The 19,635-nt window shown below is 43.9% G+C and overlaps 4 protein-coding genes across 5 annotated transcripts in view; 3 read left to right on the forward strand and 1 right to left on the reverse strand.

The window, feature by feature from the left end:
• LOC130380461 (E3 ubiquitin-protein ligase TRIM39-like) overlaps positions 1 to 11,527 on the forward strand; it is a 106,686-nt gene extending 95,159 nt beyond the window's left edge. Inside the window, exons 1-2 of one of the 2 annotated variants that reach the window (XM_056587679.1) lie at positions 8,496 to 8,976; positions 9,085 to 11,527. In XM_056587679.1, the coding sequence (XP_056443654.1) occupies positions 9,087 to 10,709 (1,623 nt within the window). In that variant the 5' untranslated portion in view covers positions 8,496 to 8,976; positions 9,085 to 9,086 and the 3' untranslated portion in view covers positions 10,710 to 11,527. Of the gene's footprint in view, positions 1 to 8,495; positions 8,977 to 9,084 lie in introns of those variants that run through there. The other variant, XM_056587680.1, reaches the window with a different exon arrangement.
• On the reverse strand, positions 157 to 3,402 carry LOC130380460 (E3 ubiquitin-protein ligase TRIM39-like). Its single transcript, XM_056587678.1, has 2 exons — positions 2,210 to 3,402; positions 157 to 2,107 (listed from the first exon to the last, which is right to left on the reverse strand). Exon 2 carries the CDS (start codon positions 2,103 to 2,105, stop codon positions 483 to 485), a length of 1,623 nt encoding a protein of 540 aa, XP_056443653.1. The 5' UTR covers positions 2,106 to 2,107; positions 2,210 to 3,402; the 3' UTR covers positions 157 to 482.
• LOC130380459 (E3 ubiquitin-protein ligase TRIM39-like) lies at positions 4,713 to 7,146 on the forward strand. Its single transcript, XM_056587677.1, has 2 exons — positions 4,713 to 5,104; positions 5,210 to 7,146. The coding sequence occupies exon 2, from the start codon at positions 5,212 to 5,214 to the stop codon at positions 6,835 to 6,837; it is 1,626 nt and encodes a 541-aa protein (XP_056443652.1). The 5' UTR covers positions 4,713 to 5,104; positions 5,210 to 5,211; the 3' UTR covers positions 6,838 to 7,146.
• A 5,732-nt stretch (positions 11,528 to 17,259) lies between the features above and the next one.
• On the forward strand, positions 17,260 to 19,229 carry LOC130380454 (E3 ubiquitin-protein ligase TRIM39-like). Its single transcript, XM_056587671.1, has 2 exons — positions 17,260 to 17,296; positions 17,404 to 19,229. The coding sequence occupies exons 1-2, from the start codon at positions 17,269 to 17,271 to the stop codon at positions 19,029 to 19,031; spliced, it is 1,656 nt and encodes a 551-aa protein (XP_056443646.1). The 5' UTR covers positions 17,260 to 17,268; the 3' UTR covers positions 19,032 to 19,229.
• Positions 19,230 to 19,635: the final 406 nt, after the last annotated feature.

Here is a 19,635-nt window from a genome sequence, read left to right on the forward strand (position 1 = left end):
GCGAGGGGGAGAAAGGGAGAGTGAGGTGAGGAGAGAAAAGAGAAACAGAGAGTGAGAGGAGGGAGAGAGAATGAGGGAAGGAGAGGGAGAGAGTGAGGGAGGGTAGGAATGTAGCTATTCCACAGAAAATTAATCCATTTTACTTATTGAACAATTGTATTGAAATAGAAAGTGTACAAACATTTGATTATGTAATCATTCATAATGTTCTACTTGCCCCAAACATTTTAAATTGTTGCTGTTGTTGCATAAAAACATTCTGTCAATCAGACATTGATCAATACAATATAGTATATGTAATCTAAACTTGTATGGGTTATATTTTATAACTGTCAGGGTTATTTCCATAGTGAATTTATCCTTGCTAAAGGACAGCGGAACAACACTAAAATAGTTCTCTCAGATCTTACATAGTACAGTTTCTAATTCAAGAAACGTTAGTTATTCTTGTGGTTTGTTCATTTTGTTTTTAAACAAATGTCCTAGTCGGTATGATTGACAGGTGAGATGATCAGGGGGGCGGAGTTGATACCTTCATAATCATGGCGGAGTGGGCAGAGGATTGGATAGAGAGGCTCACTAAAGGTGCAGCCAGTAGCAGAGTAGATATGAACCCTGGCGTCCACATCATAGAAGGAGACCAGACCCTCATCATAATCAACAAACACCCCCACCTTCTGGAGCTCAGCTCTCAGAGGGAGACGGACAGCAGGGTTATCTCTGAATACCGACAAATCCTTGTTGTATAAAATATTCCAGTAACCCATCTCAGGGGTCTCTGTAATATCACCTATTCTGTTGATTGACTCTCTGGCCACTCCCAAACACCATCCATTCTTGTCTTTAACCTGGACCTCAAAATAAAATCTCCCTGAGGAGAAGCTCTGCCTCGTGAGAACAAATATATGCTTTGTAAATCTATTAGGGTTGTCTGGGAGTATCTTCACTACACCTCCATCATGTACTTGTTTCCCATCCTCAGACACGATGAGCCTGGGCTGAGCTGTATCAGGATCTAGAGTCACATCTACTTCATACTGCTGGACACTCTTCAGTTCAGCATCACGCAGCTTCTTCATCTCCATGCTCAGTGTCTCCTCCAGCTGATCCAGGGTTCTCCTCAAGGTCCCTACGTATGACCGAGGACAGACCTCCACCGTCGTCCAGTCCCTGGGTGGAGGATCCTTCAGGGATCTGAAGGTCTGGAGGAAGTGGAGGTGGTCTTTAGTGTTTGAAAGTTGCTTCACCTCTGAGCTTCTATCGGTCAGATCTTCTATTTCCTGCTCCAGCTCTTTGATGAGGTCTTCAGCTTGTTTCTCTGCGGATTTCAGTCTCTCTTCAACCATTTGGTTGAGATCCTCCTGGCACTTTTCAATGCAGCGCATCACAGCGGTGAAGACCTGCACACCATCAGCTATTTCTCTGTCTGCATCTGCTTTGCTGCGTTTAACTGTGTCTTTAATCTCCTGAATTTTATTTTGTCTCTCCTGGATCATCTGCTGAACTTCAGCCTCTATCTTCCCCAGCTGGGCCGTCTTCACTTCATATTCCTCCTTTAGAGGTACAACAGGATGGGACTTGTGGTCTGTCAATGTGCAGAACTGACACACACAAACCTGTTCAGTCTTGCAGAAGAGCTCCATATGTCGGTTGTGTATCTTACACATCCTGTCTTCCAGACGGTCCATAGGCTCGACCAGCCGATGTTTCTTCAAGACTGTGACTCTCTGATGTGGCTCCAGGTGGGTTTGGCAGAACGACATAAAACACTCTAGGCAGGACTTCACAGCCTTCAGCTGGGTCCCAGTACAGACGTCACAGGGAACTTCTGCTGGTAGAACACAAGGCTGCTCTTTTACTCGTACCGACATTCTAAACTGAGCTGCCATCTCTGATACAAGGATATTGACACGTAAATCAGGTTTTGTGTGGAAAAGCTCGTTGCAAACAGGACATTTGAACTGGACTTGTTCATCCCAGAACTTTGTAATACAGGTTCTGCAGAAGTTGTGTCCACATGGTGTGGTTACTGGACAGCTGAACACATCCAGACAGATGGGACATGAAAAGTTCTCCTCGGACCAGGAAGTATTAGCAGAGGCCATTCCTAGACACAGACGACAACGTTTAGGAGCAATCCCATTCTTTTTTAAATTTCATAACGGCAAAAGTGGTTTCTACTTTCTCAAAGTTGTGCTGCTTTGCTCACCTTGTGGCTGTTTCTTTCTGTCTGACTATTTTCTCCAAAATGCGATTTATTTTCTCCTGAACGAGAGAACAGCTGCGTCGGTTGCTTTGGTTTCTATGAATCTTAGGTTTCGTTTCTCCAACATGACGTCCTCTCCTCTCCTCGCCTAACTCCTGGCTCCTCCCCTAATACGTAGCTCCGACCCCACGGCACATGGCTGTACTGCATTAATGCATTGTGTCGGCCTCTTCAAATGCGTTGATGTGTGTTCTCTTCTCTTTGGAGTTAAGAGAGCCGGTGCAAAACGAGAGACATTTGGGGGATTTAGTGGGGATTTGCGACTGCAACCGCGATTAACCGGTGTTTATCTATCCGGGTATCCGGGGCTTCCCCGAAAACTTTCTATTCTACCCCGATCCGATTTTCAACAGAAACGGACAGAGCAAAGAGCTATTTATTGGCGCTACGCTGCTGTAGGAACTTTCCCCGATGTGCACGCGCACAGTGCACACACGATCAGCAGAACTGAGAGAGCAGCAGACAGCAATACAGTCTGGTCAGTGGGGGATTTCCTTTTGCTCTTGGAAAATTTGCCCGTTTGACCTACTAGTGCACCCCCTGCTGGTAAAAACTATTTCTCATGCACACACGCGCGCGCACACGCACACACTTTGGGACACGTATTCAATCAATATTCCTTATTGTTCGACATATTTTTGCCTTTGTTCAACTTAATCAAACGAGTCAAGTTTTTGAGAAAGGTCGAGGATAAGATGAGCCAATCACTTTATAGCCCACAGAGGAACGAGGCAGCGTTCAGCGCATTGTTCCCCGTGATAGAAACAAAGCATAGGCCTACATGTAAGAAAACTAAAACATGCAAATAAAAATAAAGAATCCGTTCAATTCCACATTTAGGGAGCTAGCTTTGGTCAAACAACCCTCATCTCTCTATATATGTTACACACATACACACACACACACACACACACACACACACACACACACACACACACACACACACACACACACACACACACACACACACACACACACACACACACACACACACAAACACACACACACACACTGTGTTGTGTGTTTTGTTTCTATCACGGGAAACAAGGCGCTGAACGCTGGTCCTCATTCCGCTGTATACAGTGATTCTATTGTGTCATCTTATCCTGTAACTTTCTTTTAGGTATCCTCCTGACTTGACCTGTTTTATTAGGTTGAATGAAGGCAAAAACTTGTTAAAGAATAAGGAATGTTGAGTGAATATGTGTCCCAAAGAATGTCCTCTCATATCTAGATAAATATTGATGGTCATTATAGTGTTGCTAAGGGGCGGAGGGGGGCAATACTTAGACTGAAGAATTGTAGAGTGAGAAGAATGATTATGTTTTATCATCGCCCTTCATAAATTTAATTTCAACCCGTATCATGCGTTAAATCTACGTAATCAGAATAATTTAAGTCAACTGCGTTATTTCTCAGTTATAACTCCAGAAACATCTCCTTAGAATAGAAATAAAAATAAATCTCTCTATTTAATCCCGTCACTCCATACTCTCCACTGACGGCGCGACTGCATGGAATAAAGCATCTGTCCAACATGTGTCAATAACATAATATTTGTATGTGACACTGTAAACACATAATCAAATGTCAGTGTGGAAGTGTGGAAAACCAAGCCACACTCCTCATCACAATCGTTGTCCGTTACTCTTGATGATTTTCATGACAAATCAGGCATTAAAAAGGGGTTATGTTCAAGAACATTTTACGTGGGTGATTACAAACTGATTATCCAAGGTGTTCTCGGACAGTCTACCGTAACCCTATAAATACAGAGGTGAGCGCCGTGGTAATGCTGCACCATATGGCACTTCTGGCGGACCATGCAAATGGCAGGATTCGGAGGGAGAGGGTCTTTAGGGACCATAACGATTTATTGTTAGGCTACATAAAAATATGTAGCCTACCTTTATGTCAGACGAGTCCACTTCTTTTTTAATTCTGGGACTGTGCGCTCCGTGCTACTGACAGAGTTCACTGCTGCAGCAACATGTTGCCACTCACTCTGCTTTTTGTTGTTGGCGATCCCTATCCCGTGACCGCCGAACAAAACTACTTTTCGGCCCTCCATCTCACCCACAAGTGTCTCCACTTCAGCCTCCATGAAATTTCGCTTTTTTGCTTTTCTCAGTAGCCTACTTCTGCCATTGTTTCCGACAAGACATAATAGGCTACTTGCATCTGAGTCTGTTATATATGCAGATCGCATTCATGAGGTCATTTGCATTGACCATTTATGGTTAAAAAGGGGCGTGTAGAGGGCGGAACGTGAAGCTGATTCAGCTGCGCACAATTATAGTCAGTATGTGATTTATAAAGCAAAGATTGCGTAGAGGTGTGCGTACGCAGTGTTTTATAAATCCGAAAATTTTTGGCGCACGCAAAACTTGGCTTCTGGGCGTACGCACATTCTTAGTAACGATCCCACGCACAGTTTTATAAATGAGACCCCAGCTCATTGTCTGTTTCCGTCTAAAATCAGATCGGGGTTGGATGAAAAGTATTCGGGGAAGCCCAGGAAACCCGAATATATCTACACCGATGATCCCTGTTACAGTTGCAAATAACCATTAAATCACCACAATGTCTCTCGTTCTGCACCGGCTCTCTACTAACTCCAGAAAGAAGAGAACACACATCACCGCATTTGAAGAGGCCGACACGGTGAATAAATGCAGTGCACTCACGTACCGTGGCGGCGGAGCCAGGTGTTAGGGGAGGAGGGGAAAGGCATGTTGAGGAAACGAAACCTAAAGCACCCCGACGTGTAAGCGGTTCCCTCTTTCTGGAGAATAATAATACACATCAAATAGTCTGACAGACAGCAACAACAGCAAGGTGAGTAAAGCAGCACAACTTTGAGATAAGTTAACACTTTTGCCGTTTTGGAATAACAAAAATAATGGGACTGCTCAATACATAAACCTTGTCGTCTGTGTCTAGGAATGGCCTCTGCAATCACTTCCTGGTCTGAGGAGAACTTTTCATGTTCCATCTGTCTGGATGTGTTATGCAGTCCAGTTTCCACACCATGTGGACACAACTTCTGCAGAACCTGTATTACAAAGTACTGGGATGAACAAGTCAAGTACAAATGTCCTGTTTGCAACAAGCTTTTCGACACAAGACCTGATCTACAGGTCAATACCCTCTTATCAGAGATGGTTGATCGGTTTGGAACATCCGTAAGAGTAAGAGAGCAGCCTTATGTTGAACCAGCTGAAGTTCCCTGTGACGTTTGTACTGGGACCCAGCTGAAGGCTGTGAAGTCCTGCCTGGAGTGCTTTATGTCGTTCTGCCAAACCCACCTGGAGCCACATCAGAGAGTCACAGTTTTGAAGAAACATCGGCTGGCCGAGCCTATGGACCGTCTGGAAGACCGGATGTGTAAGATACACGACCGACTTCTGGAGCTCTTCTGCCAGACTGAACAGGTGTGTGTGTGTCAGTTCTGCACAGGGGGTGACCACAGGTCCCATCCTGTTGTACCTCTAAAGGAGGAATATGAAGTGAAGATGGCCCAGCTGGGGAAGATAGAGGCTGAAGTCCAGCAGATGATCCAGGAGAGACAAAATAATATTCAGGAGATTAAAGACAAAATAAAATGCAGCAAAGCAGATGCAGACAGAGAGATAGCCGATGGTGTGCAGGTCATCACTGCTCTGATGCGCTGCATTGAAAGGTGCCAGGATGATCTCAACCAAATGGTTAAAGAGAGACTGAAATCCACTGAGAAACAAGCTGAAGACCTCATCAAAGAGTTGGAGCAGGAAATAGAAGATCTGACCAATAGAAGCTCAGAGGTGAAGCAGCTCTCACACACTAAAGACCACCTACACTTCCTCCAGGCCTTCAGATCCCTGAAGGATCCTCCACCCACCAGGGACTGGACGACGGTGGAGGTCCGTCCTCCATCATACGTAGGGATCTTGAGGAGATCCCTGGATCAGCTGGAGGAGACACTGAGCATGGAGATGATGAAGCTGCATGATACTGAACTGAAGATAGTCCAGCAGTATGAAGTAGATGTGACTCTGGATCCTGATACAGCTCAACCCCGTCTCATCCTGTCTGAGGATGGGAGACAAGTACATGATGGATGTGTAGAGAGGAAACTCCTGGACAACCCTAAGAGATTTACGAAGCAACTATGCGTTCTAACGAGGCAGAGCTTCTCCTCAGGGAGATTTTACTTTGAGGTCAAGGTTAAAGACAAGACTGGATGGGGTTTAGGAGTGGTTAGAGAGTCCATCAACAGAAACAGTTTCATTATAGTGACCCCTGAGACGGGTTACTGGACTCTTTACTACGAAGAGTATGGGTTGTTATTTAGTGATGACCCTGATGTCCGTCTCCCTCTGAGAGCTGAGCTCCAGAAGGTAGGGGTGTTTGTTGATTATGATGAGGGTCTGGTCTCCTTCTATGATGTGGAAGCCAGGGTTCATATCTACTCTGCTACTGGCTGCACCTTTAGTGAGCCTCTCTGTCCAATCCTCTGTCCAAGTCTCTATGACTATAAAGGTAACAACTCTGCCCCCCTGATCATCTCACCTGTCAATCAAACAGACTAGGACCTTTGTTTGATAATCAAATAATCAAACAACCTAAACAACTGATGTTGTTTTCTGAATTAGAATCTCTACTATGTGAGATCTGAGAGAACTATATTGATATTGTACTTTTCACTCTAATTTAACAGATCAATAAATGAATCCACTAACATTGTGTAATATAAAAAATATAACCTATTATAATTCATACAACTATGAACTCTTTCTGTATTTTTAATGTAAGAAAGAAAGTAAGTAAATAACGTGAAATGTTTATTTTGATAACAATCTCAATATTTTTTTTATATTCTTTTATTATTTTGAATGATGTTTGACAACACAAAACAATGTTTGTAAACTTTTTAAGATATTAATAAAAAATGTACTTAAAGTAGAATGGGGACATCTTCTGAGGAATAGGTACATTCTCAGTACAATATGTATTCTGTGGAATAGGTACGTTCTCAGTACAATCCGTATTCAGTGGAATAGGTACATTCTCAGTACAATCTGTATTCAGTGGAATAGGTACATTCTCAGTACAATCTGTATTCAGTGGAATAGGTACATTCTCATTACAATACGTATTCAGTAGAATAGGTACATTTTGAGTACAATATGTATTCAGTGGAATTGGTACATTCTCAGTACAATATCTATTCAGTGTGTAACATGCTTGGCTTTGGCATGAACATAAACCGGGGAGGCCACACGCAGGGTAAAGGAATAACAATGATTTACTACCTAAGATTTAACAGAAACTAAGGTAAAGGTAATGGGATGTGGTGTAAGTCAGTGCAATGCGATGTAACCAAAAGTGTGGTGTGAGATCAGTCATGAGAACAACCAAACAAAGCCTAAAGCCAGCGGAGGAGAGGAGCCCCTTGGGTGTCGGCACGGCAGGCCTTTTCTACCCTCGCCAAACAGCGGGTTCATTGCACACACCTGAGACCTGCACACAAGAAAGGGCGGGGACAGAACAGGCAAGCAGCAGAAATGGGCGGAGCCTCGAGAGACCTGCCTGGGTCGGTACAAGTGGAATAGATACATTCTGAGGACAATATGTATTCAGTGGAATAGGTACATTCTGAGTACAATATGTATTCAGTGGAATAGGTACATTCTGAGTACGATATGTAATCAGTGGAATAGGTACATTCTCATTACAATACGTATTCAGTAGAATAGGTACATTCTGAGTACAATATGTATTCAGTGGAGTAGGTATGTATTCAGTGGAATAGGTACATTCTCAGTACAATATGTATTCAGTGGAATAGGTTAACCCTCCTCCTACACCACACACACACACACACACACACACACACACACACACACACACACACACACACACACACTCCAAGGTGGTTGTTCCAACTCTAGCCCATGAGCAGCGGGAACACAACTAATATTTTTTATTACACTTTTTCTTTATTCATTGCCTTTATAGTGTGTGTGTGTGTGTGTGTGTGTGTGTGTGTGTGTGTGTGTGTGTGTGTGTGTGTGTGTGTGTGTGTGTGTGTGTGTGTGTGTGTGTGTGTGTGTGTTTGTGTGTGTGTGTGTGCGCGTGTGTGTCAGAACTACTTTTACCAGCAGGGGGTGCACTAGTACTTCAAAGGGGGCAAACGTTCCAAAAGCAAAAGGAAATCCCCCACTGACCAGACTGTGTCGCAGTCTGCTGCTCTCAGTTCTGCTGCTCTAGTACGGTGCACTGTGCGTGTGCACATCGAGGAGAGCTCCTACAGCAGCGTAGCGCTAAAAAACAGCTCGTTGTCTGTTTCTGTCGAAAATCGGATTTTATCGGGTTGGATTTAAAGAATTCGGGGAAGCCCCGGAAACCCGAATAGATCTACACCGATGATCCCAGTTACAGTTGCTTATAACCACTACATCACCACAATGTCTCTCGTTCTGCACCGGCTCTCTTAAACTCCAGAAAGAAGAGAACACACATCAACGCATTTGAAGAGGCCGACACGGTGAATGAATGCAGTGCACTCACGTGCCGTGGGGGCGGAGTCAGGTGTTAGGGGAGGAGGGGAGATGACGTCATGTTGAGGAAACGAAACCTAAAGCACCCCGACGTGTAAGCAGTTCTCTCTTCTAGGATAAATATAACACGCATTACATAGTCTGACAGACAGCAACAACAACAACAAGGTGAGTAAAGCATTACAACTTTGAGATAAGTTAAAACCACTTTTGCCATTATGGAATAACAAAAATAATGGGATTGCTCAATACAAAAACCCTGTCGTCTGTGTCTAGGTATGGCCTGTGCAAACGCTCCCTGGTCTGAAGAGAACTTTTCATGTTCTATCTGCCTGGATGTGTTCAGCAGTCCAGTTTCCACTCCATGTGGACACAACTTCTGCAGAACCTGTATTACAAAGTACTGGGATGAACAAGTCAAGTACAAATGTCCCGTTTGTAACGAGCTTTTCAACACAAGACCTGATTTACGGGTCAATATCCTCTTTTCAGAGATGGTTCATCGGTTTGGAACGTCCGTACGAGTAAAAGAGCATCCTTGTGTTGAACCAGCAGAAGTTCCCTGTGATGTCTGTACCGGGACCCAGCTGAAGGCTGTGAAGTCCTGCCTAGTGTGTTTTACCTCTTACTGCCAAACCCACCTGGAGCCACATCAGAGAGTCGCTCGCCTGCAGAAACATCGGCTGGTCGAGCCTATGGACCGTCTGGAAGACAGGATGTGTATGAAACACGACCGACTTCTGGAGCTCTTCTGCCAGACTGAACAGGTGTGTGTGTGTCAGTATTGCACAGAGACAGACCACAAGTCCCATCCTGTTGTACCTCTAAAGGAGGAATATGAAGTGAAGACGGCCCAGCTGGGGAAGATAGAGGCTGATGTTCAGCAGATGATCCAGGAGAGACAAAAAAATATTCAGGAGATTAAAGACACAGCTAAACGCAACAAAGCAGATGCAGACAGAGAGATAGCTCATGGTGTGCAGGTCCTCACAGCTCTGATGCGCTGTATTGAAAAGTGCCAGGATGATCTCAACCAAATGGTTAAAGAGAGACTGAAATCCACAGAGAAACAAGCTGAAGACATCATCAAAGAGCTGGAGCAGGAAATAGAAGATCTGACCAATAGAAGCTCAGAGGTGAAGCAGCTCTCACAGACTAAAGACCACCTCCACTTCCTCCAGGCCTTCAGATCCCTGAAGAATCCTCCACCCACCAGGGACTGGACGACGGTGGAGGTCCGTCCTCCGTCATACGTAGGGACCTTGAGGAGATCCCTGGATCAGCTGGAGGAGACACTGAACATGGAGATGAAGATGCTGCGTGATGCTGAACTTAAGAGGGTCCAGCAGTATGAAGTAGATGTGACTCTGGATCCTGATACAGCTCATCCCTGTCTCATCCTGTCTGAGGATGGGAAACAAGTACATGATGGAAATGTGAAGAAGGAACTCCCAGACAACCCTAAGAGATTTACAAAGAATGTACATGTTCTCACGAGGCAGAGCTTCTCCTCAGGGAGATTTTACTTTGAGGTCAAGGTTAAAGACAAGACTGGATGGTGTTTAGGAGTGGCCAGAGAGTCCATCCACAGAATAGGTGAGATCATAGAGACCCCTGAGACGGGTTACTGGACTCTTTACTACAACAAGGTTGTGTTGGTATTTAATGATACCCCTGATGTCCGTCTCCCTCTGAGAGCTGAGCTCCAGAAGGTGGGGGTGTTTGTTGATTATGATGAGGGTCTGGTCTCCTTCTATGATGTTGAAGCCAGGGTTCATCTCTACTCTGCTACTGGCTGCTCCTTTACTGAGCCTCTCTATCCAATCCTCTGCCCATGTGATCATGAATTTGGTATAAACTCTGCCCCCCTGATCATCTCACCTGTCAATCAAACAGACTAGGACCTTTGTTTGATAATAAAATAATCAAACAAACAAAATAACTGTTTTTTCCTGAATTACACTCTCTACTATGTGAGATCTGAGAGAACTGTATTCGTGTTGTACTTTTCACTGTCATAGCCAATAGCCAATAGCACTATGTACTATAAACAATATTACCCCTTATAACTTCTAAGACTACACTATAATGTTCAATGTCTCTTTATCTGAATTGTTTTTATACTTTAAATGATCAAAATTATGTGTAAGTACATAATGTGAAATGTTAATTTTGATAAAATTATCAAGTCGTTTTTTTAACCAAATATATTCCTTTATTATTTTGAATCATGTTTGACAACACAATACAATGTTTCTAAACTTTTGATATTTGAATAAAAATGTACTTAAAGTAGAATGGGGACATCTTTTGGGGAATAGGTATATTCTCAGAACAATATGTATTCAGTGGAATTGATTCATTATCAGTACAATATGTATTCAATGGAGCATATACATTGTCAGTCAAATATGTATTCAGTGGAATAGGTACATTTTCAGTGGAATAGGTACAAACTCAGTACAACATGTACTGAGTGGAATAGCTAAATCTTCTGTAAAATATTGTGGGTTTTATGCTGATGTGTGGTTGAGGCATCCTCACCTGGCCGAGTCAGACTGATTGGACTCTGGGGCTGGCTGAGGCTGCACACCTGTTGTCCATTGAGTAATCAATGTCTTAACCACCAGGGGGTGCCCTAGTTCTGTAAACGCTGCAAACCTTTCAAAATAAAATCCCTGAAAAAGTCGCTGGCCAGAGGCGTACTCCCATTCACTCCGTCGACTGGTTTGTTTTATTCTTTATAGCATAAATATAAAGATACATGTCTTTAAATCTTTCGACATAAATGTTTTGAATGATCGTATATATATATATATAGACTTCAAGCATAAAGGTCGATGATAACGGCCTTCTGAATCTCCTGGGAGGTAGAGTAGGCCTCTACTGACCCAGCTATATGGGACTGATAAACTCTGATAACGTCCAATCAATCGAGTGAAAAAGTTGTACCCGCACGTGTAAAATTAATTTAACGTGTATATGGCGTCGGCTCTGGCTGCTGTGTCGAGGATAGCCCCAGCAGACAGAGTGGGAGACGTCTTCCGTTGTCGCTCTCCAAGGTGCTGAACTTTGGCCCCCGATGGACATACTCCATTTAAATAGAAGTACAAATGTGAAGCACTTTGCAGGTAGTACTACCTGACCAATATGTGATGAGGTAAGTAAGAGAAAGCTTAGAATTGTTGACAGATTTGTGGTGCTGTACAAAATCTCAATGGCATTAAAAACAAGGCTGCTGTATATGGCTATTTTGTCTGGTTCCTAACCAATCTCTCACCTACAATTATAGAAGATAATCTTATCCAAATTATAGCTCAAAATATGACCATTATCAGGCGTTTGTACCCAGAGCGTCCAGTGAGATGAAGGCCCAGGTCTGGGCTGCTCAGGGAGGACATTGGGGATCCTTTGGACGAGGAGTCTAAACAAACCAACCAAGCGGGTCCCCTGAGCCCCTCAACAGTCCTGGTTCATTGTGGGGCTGCATCATATTTTCAACACCATTTATTGATCGGTTTGCATTATTTCTATTCGCTGTCTCCCTTTCTAGGTGAAATACCTGGACTCTTTACTTTGACAATGATGGGTTGGTATTTAAAGATAACCCTGCTGTCCGTCTCCCTCTGAGAGCTGAGCTCCAGAAGGTGGGGGTGTTTGTTGATTATGATGAGGGTCTGGTCTCCTTCTATGATGTGGAAGCCAGGGTTCATCTCTACTCTGCTACTGGCTGCACCTTTAGTGAGCCTCTCTATCCATTCCTCTGTCCGAGTGTACCTGTTGGTGGTACAAATTCTGCCCCCCCTGATCATCTCACCTGTCAATCAAACAGGACATGCAAAACAACTAATGTTGTTTTTTGAATTAGAATCTCTACTATCTGAGATCTGAGAGAACTGCATTAATGTTGTGCTGCTGTCATTTAAAAAGGAGAAATTCAGTAGGAAGTGAACCCTGACTATTCTAAATGATAACCCATTGTAAATTATTAGATACAATTCTATTATTTATTGTATTTTTTTTAAAGGTCTACTGCTGTACAATTGTTAATGGTTGCAGTAACATAGAGCATGGTTTGAGGATTATTGTGCATAATCATCTAAACATTACTCGTAGTTCATACTTCGGAATCATGAATGACAACACAATCAAATGTACTTTTCTGATGTTAATACAAATGGAAAAACAGCTGAAGAGTTGATTTACTTTTAATGTCCACCATACCATTGGCGGACTCAGACTGTTTGAAGGGCAGGGGTGAAAAATAAAAAGGGCACATTCTGGACAACATGGGGCCCCACCAGCGGACACAGTGGCTTTTCTAACTTGATGCTGTTTTGTTCCCCCAACGGAGCCATTAAGGCAGCGTTGCCTGGAAGGTCCTATCCCCTAACCGTAGCAAGCGCTGCTTTGAAGGTCCCATTCGGGGCACTTGTTACATCTCCATATAGCACTTAAAAGAATAGTTGGGCTCATAATTTAAACGGGGGGTCTGGGGGTCCTTCCCTCCGAATTTTTTTTGCTTCAAAGACACTGTTTCCACTTATTCTAGCGACTTTATAAACACCAAAATGAGTTGTTCACATCATTGTGCACTTTCACATTTTAGCCAAAGAAAGGAGGATGCCTTACTGCTTTCATCTGTACCAACATTTAAGTAAAAATTAGACTGGAGAAAATTCAATGTGCCGCTACCATACAGTCTTTGACCGCTGACAGCCAGCTACGGAAACATTTAAGGAAGATTTCCTTCATGTTGAGGTGATAGCTGACCATTATCGTCTCTCTTGCATGAAATGACCTACACTTGAATGATCTTGAACGCTCAAAAAATGTATATACATTTTAAACGGATTATGCAAACTGAAAATATTAGGTTTTTCTAACTTGGCATCTAATTGCGCCTTTCCACTATGGGTACTGACATACTCTTAATCCGCTTTTTGCTTCGTTATCCAGTGGAGATTTAAGTACCACTCGATGTAGCTGTTTGTCATGGCGACGCCACATGAAAGCAACGCCTCGCATTCCCCGTTCATCAGCTACCAAAGAGAGGAACGTCTGCACCTCAATAGCTAACCACAACGTGGTTTTTTTTCGGTTTGCCATATTCTTGCTCCAGAGGGCAGATCATCATCATCAGGGGCAGCCTAGGGCACGCATTAAATTTTGTTCACGTGTAAAGGGCAGCCAATAAGGCACTTTCTCTAATTTTCACCACCATAGAGGGCACTTTAGCACACTTTTTCCACCATGGGGGCACCAGACGAGCAGAAAGGCACTAGAAGGGCACCAGACGGGCAGAAGAGCACTAGAAGGGCACTATAAGAACCAGACGAGCAGAAGGGCACTATCAGGGCACTAGAAGGGCACTAGAAGGGCACTGGAAGGGCACTGGAAGAGCACTAGAAGGACCAGACGGGTAGAAGGGCACTATCAGGGTACTAGAGGGCACTAGAAGGGCACTAGAAGGACCAGACGGGCAGAAGGGCACTATCAGGGTACTAGAAGGGCACTAGAAGGGCACCGTCTGGTGCCCTTCTAGTGCCCTGATAGTGCCCTTCTGCCCGTCTTTTTCAACCATTGAGCCACGAGGGGGGGGCGGTCGCCCCCCACCTGAGTCCGCCACAGCACCATACGACAACCCAACATGTGTTCCATACTTATATAAAGCTCACAGTGACTACATGTAAGGATTCTCCGCATGTGTGTTTATTCTGTGACTTTGACTTATCAGCTCTCCTCTCCTCGCCATCATCTCATCGCAGTTTCTCCTCTCTCCTTCCTCTCTCTTCTCTTCCTCCTCTCTCCTATCTCTTCTCTCCTTTCTAGCTCATCCAGGATTTTGTTATTAGTATAGTATTGCCTTGCATTCCCATTACATGTGTGTAAATACCCGTTTGACTTGTCTTTGCTATAGTCTACTGCCTGGGCCCTGGCTCATACATTGCTGCATTTTATCACATTACTAAGGTACAAACTACAGCCACGTGCCACTCATTAATTAATGATGTCCTTAATTTCCTCACGTGGGCTACTTGGAGCAGGTCCCTAAAGAAATGTGCAATCACGTCGTCGTTCGCCGGTAGAAGGCGGTGAATATCTGCGGATGGGTAGACTAAAGGGCTGTTTATGGTTCCAAGGTTCACCCAACACAAGGGGGTTACGGACCACCTATATCCTTGCAGACTCTCTTTACGTCCAACGCGAGGGCCGGACGTGCGCCTCCCAATAATCGTAACCTTCAGTTGAGGCGACGCAGCAGCAAGGGCTGTGATTGGTCCGCTTACTAAAACCCGACGCAGAACCACAAACGTTCATGACTGCGTCGAAGCGTCTGCATAGTCATTGTGTTGGGGAAACGTGGGACCATAAACAGGCCTTTACGGTAAAGGGGGGTTGTCGCGTGGTGCTCATGGGTCAGATATGACCGTCTCTCTGTCTCTCACCTCAGGGTTCCCCGGCACTACCGAAGCAAACCACACGGCTCTACGTGGCGCTTTAGTTGGTCCCACCACCTCACCGAGGGGGGAGGAAGGAGGAGAAGCTTTCTGTCTTCTGTTTCTCTGCTCTGTTCTTTTCTGTTTTTAAAAGTTTATGCTGGTCGACCTTTGGAGCTTTAAGAAAAACACAAGCCAAGAGAGAGGAGGGGAAAGAACCCAAAAACAAACCTGTAAAAAACGATTACACTCAGGAGAGGCTGTGTGTGTGTGTGTGTGTGTGTGTGTGTGTGTGTGTGTGTGTGTGTGTGTGTGTGTGTGTGTGTGTGTGTGTGTGTGTGTGTGTGTGTGTGTGTGTGTGTGTGTGTGTGTGTGTGGCTACTAGGTTATAACTGCTGTCGTGTTGTTGGATGAGGGGGTGTTGTTCTTTGGTTTAAGTCCTGTTCTGACACGGGGAGTCTGAACGTTAAGCTGTAACGTGGCTTGAGGACCTGGATTGTCTTTGGTCGACTTTGGTCAATATCTATTAATCTATATCTATCTATACAGTATATATACATTTAGATAATCTCTCCAGAGATATCTTGTTCTCTTTCTTTCTTTTGATCAGCTGTTCTGGTAAGAGTCGTCTGCGGACTCGTACGCACACACATTTATACATTTAAGAGGTTTAAGTCTGGGAGATAAGCCTCATATAACTACCAGTATTTACTCAATATCAAATTACAAACCATAATAGCACTTATAACCTGGACACAAAGAGAGAGGGTTGCTTCTATAAAGACTGTGGTGAAAATACCAGCCTCAGCTGATGCAGGATCCCTCTTCTGAGCTCTGTCTCTGGGTTCCTTCCCTCTGGGTTTTAAGCGGAGGGTTTCCGAGAGGGCTTAGGGCTCTCTCCCTCTTTCTTACTATCTGCCTGCCTGCCTGGTGTATTTGTTTCAGGAGGCTCAGATTGAGCATTTTTTATGTATCAAACACACTGTGTGTGTGTGTGTGTGTGTGTGTGTGTGTGTGTGTGTGTGTGTGTGTGTGTGTGTGTGTGTGTGTGTGTGTGTGTGTGTGTGTGTGCGCTTCAGTATTACGTTTTTTAACTCCCCCCCAGAGTGGATGTCTCCTGATGAGTGGGTCTCAATTTCCCATCAGGCAGAAAGGTTTCAAGGATAGCCAGATAACAAGGACCTTAACCGCTTCATTAATACCAGGTGTCAGCATTGTAGGGGTGCGGTCTGAAATCCTCGCCCCCCAAGTTTGTACATCCTCAAATACCGAACTCCGTAGCCCCCTAGCCAGGAGGGACACAGACTCCTCCACCCACTAAATTGTCTTGAAGGAAATCGATAGACGTAAGTGATGTAAGACTACAATGGGTTAATTTCACATCATTTTCTGAGGCTCAATGCACACCTTGATAACAACTAGAACTGAATTACAGTCAGATACCAGTTGTGCGTGTCTGAACAGGGAACTTGTTGGTCTGGTTCGTCTGCCCTACCCTGAGCCACGTGATGCAGCTGTGTTATGAGGTTAAAGTCTGGGAGATAAGCCTTGAATAACTACCAGTGTAAGTCACTACAAACCATACTAGCACATATAACCTGGACACACAGGGAGGGGGTTGTTTTTATTAAGACTGTGGAGAAAAATACCAGCACAAGGAAAAGTAAAGTCAATTGTTTTTAGATACCTCTTAATCCCAGTTCAAGTGGCAAATCACCATTAAATAACCAGAATGTCTCTGGTTTTGAAATGGCTCTTGGTTTGTGTTTTGTCAGGTTTCAGAAATATTTAAAAACACATGAACGTATTTGAATTTAAAGCGCAAGAATTAAAGCCACCCAAAGCCAGAGTGTGGAACTTGAAGTCATTTAACTGTGTCCGTGGGGGCGGAGCCAGGTGTTAGGGGAGGAGCCAGTTGTGAGGGGAGGAGAGGACGTCTTGTTCAGGAAATAAATCTCAAGGTTCATAGAACTCAAAGCCACCCGACGTGAAAGCAGTACTCTCTGTGAGAAGAAAAAAAATGTCTGAGAGACAGAAACCACAAGAAGGTGAGCAAAAAAGCATAACTTTGCGATAAGTTAAATCCTGTTTAAAGTTATGGAATTACAAAAATAATGGAATTTCTCAATACATGAACCTTGTATTGTGTGCCTAGGAATGGCCTCTGCTAACACTTCCTGGTCTGAGGAGAACTTTTCATGTTCCATCTGTCTGGAAGTGTTCAGCAGTCCAGTTTCCACACCATGTGGACACAACTTCTGCAGAACCTGTATTACTCAGTTCTGGGATGAACAAGTCTGGTACAAATGTCCTTTTTGCAATGAGCTTTTCAACACAAGACCTGATTTACGGGTCAATATCCTGTTATCAAAGATGGTTGATCGGTTTGGAACGTCAGTACAAGTAAAAGAGCAGCCATGTAGTGAACCAGCAGATGTTCCCTGTGACTTCTGTACTGGGACCCAGCTGAAGGCTGTGAAGTCCTGCCTAGAGTGTTTTATGTCTTTCTGCCAAACCCACCTGGAGCCACATCAGAGAGTCGCAGTCCTAAAGAAACACCGGCTGGTCGAGCCTATGGACCGTCTGGAAGACAAGATGTGTAAGAAACATGACAGACTTCTGGAGCACTTCTGCCAGACTGAGCAGGTGTGTGTGTGTCAGTTCTGCACAGAGACAGACCACAAGTCCCATCCTGTTGTACCTCTAAAGGAGGAATACGAAGTGAAGACGGCCCAGCTGGGGAAGATAGAGGCTGAAGTTCAGCAGATGATCCAGGAGAGACAAAAAAATATTCAGGAGATTAAAGACACAGTTAAACGCAGCAAATCAGACGCAGACAGAGAGATAGCTGATGGTGTGCAGGTCCTCACTGCTCTGATGCGCTGCATTGAAAAGTGCCAGGATGATCTCAACCAAATTGTTAAAGAGAGACTGAAATCCACAGAGAAACAAGCTGAAGACCTCATCAAAGAGTTGGAGCAGGAGATTGAAGATCTAACCAACAGAAGCTCAGAGGTGAAGCAGCTCTCACACACTAAAGACCACATCCACTTCCTCCAGGCCTTCAGATCCCTGAAGAATCCTCCAGACACCAGGGACTGGACAACAGTGGAGGTCCATCCTCCGTCATACGTAGGGACCTTGAGGAGATCCCTGGATCAGCTGGAGGAGACATTGAACATGCAGATGAAGAAACTGCTTGATGCTGAAATGAAGAGGGTCCAGCAGTATGAAGTAGATGTCACTTTGGATCATGATACAGCTCATCCCAAGCTCATCCTGTCTGAGGATGGGAAACAAGTACATGATGGAGGTGTAGTGAAGAAACTCCCAGACAACCCTAAGAGATTTACAAACCGTTTATATGTTCTCACAAGACAGAGCTTCTCCTCAGGGAGATTTTACTTTGAGGTCCAAGTAAAAGACAAGACTGCATGGTTCTTAGGAGTGGCCAGAGAGTCCATTAACAGAATAGGTGGGACCACGTGGACCCCTGAAACAGGCTACTGGATTCTTAACTACTACAAGGATGTGTTGATATTTATTGATAAACCAAATGTCCCTCTCCCTCCTAGAGCTGAGCTCCAGAAGGTGGGGATGTTTGTTGATTACGATGAGGGTCTGGTCTCCTTCTATGATGTGGAAGCCAGGGTTCTTATCTACTCTGCTACTGGCTGCACCTTTGCTGAGCCTCTCTATCCATTCCTCTGTCCATGTATCTATAATTTTGAAGGTATAAACTCTGCCCCCCTGATCATCTCACCTGTCAATCAAACAGACTAGGACTTTTGTTTTATAATAAATTAATCAACAACCGAAACAACTAATATTGTTTCCTGAATTACAATCTCTACTATGTGAGATCTGAGAGAACCTTATTCATATCGTACTTTTCACTTAATTTAACTGACCAATACAACAAATGATATGTGTAATATACAAATATAACCCATTATAACTTAGACTAGACTACACTATTATGTTCAATGCCTTTTTTCTAAACGTTTTTCATATGTTTAACAATAAAATATTCGGTTAGTAGAAAATGTGAAATGCTAATTTGATAACTTCATCAATAATTTCCTGAACCAAATAGTTATATTGCATTATCAATTTGAATCATGTTTGACAACAGGATACAATGTTTGTACACTTTTCAGATTTGAATAAACAATTACCAATAGTAGAATGGGGACATTTTCTGTGGAATAGGTACATTCTCAGTACAGTATGTATACAGTAGAATAGGTACATTCTCAGTACACCAGCATGCAACAACTTAAAATACACACATTGTGGCTGTGTATGTGTGTGTGTGTGTGTGTGTGTGTGTGTGTGTGTGTGTGTGTGTGTGTGTGTGTTTGTGTGTGTGTAGCTGTTTTCTCCT

This window comes from Gadus chalcogrammus, chromosome 4, assembly GCF_026213295.1.
Source record: "Gadus chalcogrammus isolate NIFS_2021 chromosome 4, NIFS_Gcha_1.0, whole genome shotgun sequence".
Lineage (NCBI taxonomy): Eukaryota > Metazoa > Chordata > Actinopteri > Gadiformes > Gadidae > Gadus > Gadus chalcogrammus.